Below are 6807 nucleotides of genomic sequence, written 5' to 3'. Positions count from 1 at the left end.
ACATTACGGCAAAATTTTTCAATTGGATTCTGATGGTCGTGTACGAAAAGTTCTGAGAGACCGTGCTACCAGTTCGACTAAAGAATTGTTTGTTGACGAAATGGGAAATATCGTTGACATGAAAAACAATAACGCAACTAGTAATGTTGAACTAGTTTTACAAGTAAATGAATCGGGAGATGTTACGAATCTTTTCAACATTGTTGAAACTGAAGAGAAGAATCCAAAAGCAAATTTTGTGATCAATGAAGGTGGGTTTATTGAAACCAAAAACAAAACTGTATATTGGGAATGCAGTGATATTTGTAATGTTCGAACTCGAGCCATTGCAAAAGTACTAGCTTTCGTAAACACAGTTGCAAATGCGAATGAAAAATCTTTGACTAAAATTTTTGACTCTGATTTGGACCTTTGCGAATTAAGAAAAGAATTTTGAAAAAAGTCAAACGTGTCTATACCACCAGATGGAGACGAAATAGTTGTGAGAATAGTTCCGTTCCTAGGACACACTGCTTACTGCGCTGATAGCGAAGAGTGCCAAAGTTATTTGCGTGCTTTGCTGAACTGGCTCCCAACTATTCGGGAATTAGAAATATTCTGAATAATATTTATCACGTCAAAGCGTTACTCAACGCGTTAACTAAAATCTCAACTGAAATTGAAAGTGGTGATTACGAGTCTGTGACGAATGTCATGGCGGAATTAAGGAAAACCCTTGCTACACGTGGGAAAAATTTAAATAAGGAACAAAACGATGCTCTCGAAGGAAGCGTTAACGCTCCTCGGCCGAGTCTCGATGAAAGTGAAATCTTGAGTCTTTACGAGAATCAATTCGCTCGGGCAATGCTAAACACCAACGAGTTTCACGACACGCCCTGCGACTGCTGTTTAAGATTACTGAAAAAATCTGATTTAAGAGCAGTAGAAAAACTGGTAAACAGAGCTGTTTTTGAGAACGAGGCCTATCTGATTTTAAGAGCTGGCTGGATAATGAATAATTCCGACACGAGAGAAGCAGACATGCTACTATGTCGTTATTGCGCTACGGATTTGGGAAAGGGTAAAGTTCCCAACAGAAGTTTTCTGAACAACTTGGCGGTTGACAATCCTCCACCAGATGTCACCAGTTTAAACATGTTTGAGAAAGTTTTAATTCAGCTTGTGAAGGCCTTCCACACTGTGGTGCGGTTAGGCACCAAAACCAACTCCAACATGCAATTTGGCACGGTTAAAGCTTTGAAGGGAAGAGTAATTTATCTTCCAATACCCGTGGAGAAAAATTTGAAGATGATTCCCAAGACGTTGCCCAAAAATCACGAACTGCATATCTTGGTGAATGGCGTTCCCACAGCGGACAAAAAAGTTTGGCAACAGGTTGTTTGCCTCGAAAAAGTGTTGAAAGCATTCAGTGTGCTGAAAAAGATAAACCCTTTTTACAAAGACATTGATATTTCGACAATGAATGAGGAATATATTTGTGGCACGCAAGAAATTGATGGAAATGAAAATTCATTGACTCCCGAAGAATTACTGAGCGTAACAGATCCACTTGCGTTAATTAATGATGTATCCGATGCGTTGACACGCGCTTCCGCTGCGCTTCAAACAGAAGGGCCAGCGGATAGTAGTCACGACGTCCAAGGTGACCAAAACGCTTCGAACATACAGGAGCAGGATGAAAATCAGTCTAGGCTTGCACCAGGCAACGCCTTCAAAATTTTAACACAGCCCGAGGCTTTGTTGCGAAAACTATCTGAGGGTGAAGCCAATGATCTGTACGATCATTACTCTATTCATCCAGTGAACGTTCAACCACCGAAAGATTTACTGGGCGCTTACCAAATGAAGCGCGTCGAAGCCGAGATAGTTAGCACTTGGGACAAAAACTTGGAATACATGAGCTTTGTTCATTTGTTCCCTAAGGGTCGCTTTGGCAAGCACGATGATAGACCATTTGGGAAAATAACGGAAACCGAGTATCGTTTATCCCGTTTTTTGAACAAGAGTCCAATTTTTAGACGAGATTACGCCTATCTGTTCCATTCTTATCAAGAATGCGAAATGAAAGCGATTTCTAGCAGTTTGAACTACGTTCTTCGTGTAAAAAAACCCATGCCTATTGGGGTTGAAAATTTGCTAAGTCGCGTTGAATCTGGCGATAAAGAACTTGAGAGTAATTTAGCTACTTTCTTGGGTCATATTCGAGGAACTAAGGACTACTGGTATAAAGTCCTTAGATCCGTTTTAGCGATGATTCGGGAATTTGGTCCTCCAACCTGGCTCTTGACTTTTAATCCAGCCGAATACGATGACTTGGAACTTCACGATCACTTGAGAAAAGTGAATTCAGACGTTCCAGGAATAGAGTCGATGACGGTGGCTGAATTGTTGAATTTGGATCCGCTTAGCGTAAATTTGCACTTTCACAACAAAGTGAGGTCGCTGCTAAACAACTTTGTCTTGTGTAAGCAAAATCCAGTTCTTGGCATGATAGAACATCATTTTTGGCGGGTTGAATACCAATCTCGTGGTTTACCTCACTACCACATGCTTTTGTGGGCCAAGGACGCTCCAAAGATTGGAACTTCTTCGCCCGAGACTATTTTGGATTACGTGCAAAAACACGTCACGTGTTCGATGCCAAGCGCATCGATAAGTCCGGAATTGCACCGGCTGGTAAAAAAATTTCAATTTCACAAATGCACCTCCAGTTGTTACAAGAAGGTGAAAAATTCTAAAAAAGGATCGAGAGTGTGTCGTTACGGTTTCCCTCGTAACGTAACAAACGTAGCGACTATGAATTCCGTTAGATCAGTTACTCGTCACCGTAAGATGAAAAAGGTGCAAAAACGGTTGTACGACTTGCCGAGAAAACAGCACGAAGATTTAATAAATGATTATAATCCAACGCTACTATTGGCTTCCAAAGCCAACATGGATTTGCAATTTGTCGCTGACAAATCGGAAATAGTGGCAAACTATGTTACGGCTTACGTGACAAAGGGAGACCGGGCTGACATGGACCAAACTTTTGCCGAGTTAGGCAACGAAAGTTTGTCCAAAAAATTATTTGCCTATAGATTGAAATCTTTGACGTGCAAGCAAATAGGAATTTATGAAGCTCTCGATATGATGCTGGGCCAAGACCTTTACAACAAGTCTGACATCACTAAATTTATAAACACTAACTTGAAAGAAAACCGATCGAGAATTTTGAAAGGTTACAAGGAACTCGCTCGTTTGAGGGAAACTGACCCCGAAAGCAAGGACACTTGCCAAAAAGGGTTCGTCGACGACAAGTATCCGAATCGTCCCGACAGCTTGGAAAATCTTAGTTTGCGGGAATTTGGTCAGTTTTACGATTATGCCATGCGCTCCGAGGGTGTCGAGAAAAATGCGAATGTCATCCAGTTGAAAAACAATCTGGGTTTCATGAGAAAGAGAATTAAGCCATACATAATAGAGCACTTTATTCACGACCCGATGGAGGAGAAAGAACAGTATTGTCACGCTCTACTGATCCTCTTCAAACCGTGGCGTGACGAAAATGAGCTATTGGGCGATTTTGAAACATACGCCGATGCTTTCGAAAACTCGCTTTCGGTGTTAAAAGACATGAGAGAATATCACGAGAAGCTGTCGGTTTCCAAAGAAGTTGAAAAGAAACGGAAGGCTTCTAAAAAGTCGAAAGAGCTAGAAACCATAGTATCGGAGGGAGAAAGTGAGGACGATGAAAATGCGCTACAAGGGAAATAAATTGTTATCGAAACTGAACACGCGATGGCTGATGTGGAAGCTGCCATGGAAATCAATTTCGAGACTGATGATGACAATGTGGCGTTACTAAACTCGGATCAAAGGCGAATATATGATCACATCATGGATCACTTCTCCCAAGAGGGAGAAAAATCTGGAAACAAGTGCCTTTTTGTGTCGGGACCTGGTGGCACTGGCAAATCGTTTCTTATCGACACTCTCGCCAACGCAGTAAGGCGACGCTTTCAAAATCCTGCTAGCGTGGCAATTGCCGCGCCAACGGGTTTGGCAGCGTTGAATGTTAATGGCGTAACATTACACAGATTACTAATGTTGCCGGTAGATCATGGGCGTATTGCCGAATACCATTCCCTAAGTTCTGACAATATGAGCATTATGAAAGAAACTTTGGGAAATTTAAAATTGTTAATAATTGATGAAATTTCCATGGTCTCGTCGGTGTTACTGACTCACGTTCACTTGAGGCTTAACGAATTTTGGGAAATGAACCAACCATTTGGTGGAGTTGTATTTATCCTTGTTTTGGGAGACTTTTTCCAATTGCCTCCGGTTCAAGGAAATCCCGCGTTCATCAAAATCACTTCCGAAGAAGCCAGACTTAGATTCAATTGCATCGGAGGAAGTGATCTTTGGAAGTTTTTTAAATACGATGAACTAACGCAAAATGTTAGACAAGCCAACGACCAAAGTTACGGCGACATTTTAAGCAGAGTTAGAATTGGGAATATTTCTAAAGCTGATGTTGCAACCTTAGAAAGTAGATTGGTTGCTCGAGGAAAAAACATCGAGGTGGCTATGGACCTTTTCATTAAACTGTCCAATGAAGGGTTTCGCCCAATTTGTTTGATGCCTAAATTAGCCATGTGCGAAAAATTCAACGGCGAAATGCTGCGAAAAAACGGCGAGAAAGTTGAAGTCATTCCTTGCCAGGATAGACTCGCTGACTATGGAAAAAAAATGAATAAAAACATTTTGAGGAGACTTCAAAGTCTAAAAAACGAACCGTCCAAAACGGGCGGTTTGGAGAGCGAGTTAATTCTTTGCGTTGGCTGCCGTATAATGGTCAGAAGGAATATCAGTTTTGAAAAAGGCGTTGTAAATGGTACGATGGGTTTTGTAACTGGATTCAAGAAGGACGAACAAGGAAACGTTGTTGGTATTTTTCTCAGAGTAGATCGCGAACCGAATAACGACAACGACAACGCTAACACTGACTTTTTAGTTGAGAAAATTTGCGTCAAATTTTTGCTCATGACAAACAATTACGTTAAGCGCTCCCAGTTTCCCGTCATCCTGGCATACGCAATTACGATACACAAAAGCCAAGGCATGAGTTTAAAATGCGCCATTATGGATTTGGGTCCGAATTTATTTGGAACGGGCATGGCGTACGTCGCTTTATCGAGAGTGACGTCCTTAGCCGGACTCCATCTATTACAGTTCGATCCGACTAAAATTAAGGCGGATGGACGAGCCATAATGGAATATAACAGGCTTCGCAAAAAATATAGGCCAGATCTGCCTCTTTTGGAAATAACGGAGTCGAAAGAAAGTAGAGGTGGGAAAAGAAGTGCGCCTACACTATCTAAAATCCTTTTAGAAGGCGAGGAAGTGAGATGTGAAGAAACACCGAAGAAGAAAAGGAAAGCCCAACAGAGTTTGGATAGTTTTCCCTTGAAAGGTTTAGCTAACGATGATCAAGTAACGTGCTATTCTAATAGCGTTTTGCAACTACTCATATTAGTGCCGGAATTAAGAGAATTGGTTAAATCTTACAATGGATCATTCGTTGAAAAACCAGTTTTACGTTGCCTCCATGACACGATAAACGACATCGAGAGTTCTCAAGGAAGTTTCAGTCGTAAAGGGTTGGAACTGAGAATGGCTGTCGGAAATCATTTTACGCAAAACGTTCAACAAGACGCCAGTGAATTTTTGATGGTGCTCTTGACGACACTAAGTCAAGAAATGGAAGCCAATTACTCTAAGGCTCTAAAAGATCTTTTTTGGTCAAAGTCGCGAAACTTTACCAAATGCCCCAAATGTCAAGTTGAACAAAATTCGGAAAATATTGTTGAAAGCAACATTTTCAATCTTCCACTAGAAAACCGAGATAAAATTGATTGGAAATCTTTAGAAAAAAGGATGAGATTAACAGAGGTGCCATGCGTATTTTGTAACAACCCAAAAATACAAGAGCGTGATGTATTGATATCCAGCGGGAAGTACGTATTTTTGTGTCTTCTCCGTGGTGATTACAAAGATGGTCGTCCCGTTAAGATTTCGACCAAAATATCAAGTTTTGAAAATCAAAATGTCACTTTGAGCAAGATGCTTTTTAAAACTAAAGGGGTGATTATTCATAAAGGTCAATCGTTGGCCGAGGGACATTATGTGAACTTTGTGAGAAAAGACAACGGCTGGTACGAGGTCAGTGATGCAATAATCAGAAAAAGGGAGAGATTCGTCAGTAACTTGACTGACGTCACTGTTCTGCTCTTGGAAAGAGTCCAGACACATTAAAGGATCTAACGTGATTGAAGAATCCATATCAAATTTACCCCGGGTAAAGCTTAAAATTTCAATATTCGTACCAGAAAGGAGCATCATATCTGTCGAAGATATACTAATAGTTTCATATTCCCTTTAAAGTAATTTATGATTGGGTAAAATTGTTAATTCTCGAGCAAGTTAAAGGTTTACAATGGTTCGAGATAAATTTTGATGTTGCCCAGACTATAATAACCGTGAATGGGAGGGGAAGGAGGATTGTAGGGCCATGCTATTGTTACGAAAAAAGGCGATGATTCTTGAATTAATTTTTAAATTTTCTAGTGAAGGGTTTTGCCTTGCCCCAATGGTATTTTATATAAAAACAAGTTAAAAACGTAGCCCCTGTTGGTAATGCTATGTGATTAAATATAATTCTTTAATAAGCTGGTGTTACTATTGAGACAAACTCATATTATTAGTTAACATTGAACAGATTTTTGGAACTGAGATTTAGACACTCGTACACAAATTTTAAAT

General features: G+C 40.4%; 1 protein-coding gene across 1 annotated transcript; it reads left to right on the top strand.

Annotated features, from left to right (window-relative positions):
- Positions 1-990: 990 nt before the first annotated feature.
- LOC149645953 (uncharacterized) lies at positions 991-5899 on the top strand. Its single transcript, XM_089850426.1, has 3 exons — positions 991-1060; positions 5000-5478; positions 5579-5899. Exons 1-3 carry the CDS (start codon positions 991-993, stop codon positions 5603-5605), a joined length of 576 nt encoding a protein of 191 aa, XP_089706552.1. The 3' UTR covers positions 5606-5899.
- Positions 5900-6807: the final 908 nt, after the last annotated feature.

This window comes from Phalangium opilio, unplaced genomic scaffold, assembly GCF_054372755.1.
Source record: "Phalangium opilio isolate 3A_F unplaced genomic scaffold, DU_Popi_V2 ptg000090l_1, whole genome shotgun sequence".
NCBI classification, from domain to species: domain Eukaryota; kingdom Metazoa; phylum Arthropoda; class Arachnida; order Opiliones; family Phalangiidae; genus Phalangium; species Phalangium opilio.
The sequence above is the reverse complement of the archived record's forward strand: the minus strand, read 5'-3'. Positions and strand labels throughout refer to the sequence as shown.

Coding starts and splice junctions, on each gene's coding strand:
- LOC149645953 (XM_089850426.1), top strand. CDS start 991: ATGAATAATTCCGACACGAGAGAAGCAGACATGCTACTATGTCGTTAT. Junction 1,061..4,999: donor CGCTACGGATTTGGGAAAGG/GTAAAGTTCCCA, acceptor CTGACTTTTTAG/TTGAGAAAATTTGCGTCAAA. Junction 5,479..5,578: donor GTTTAGCTAACGATGATCAA/GTAACGTGCTAT, acceptor TTGAAAAACCAG/TTTTACGTTGCCTCCATGAC.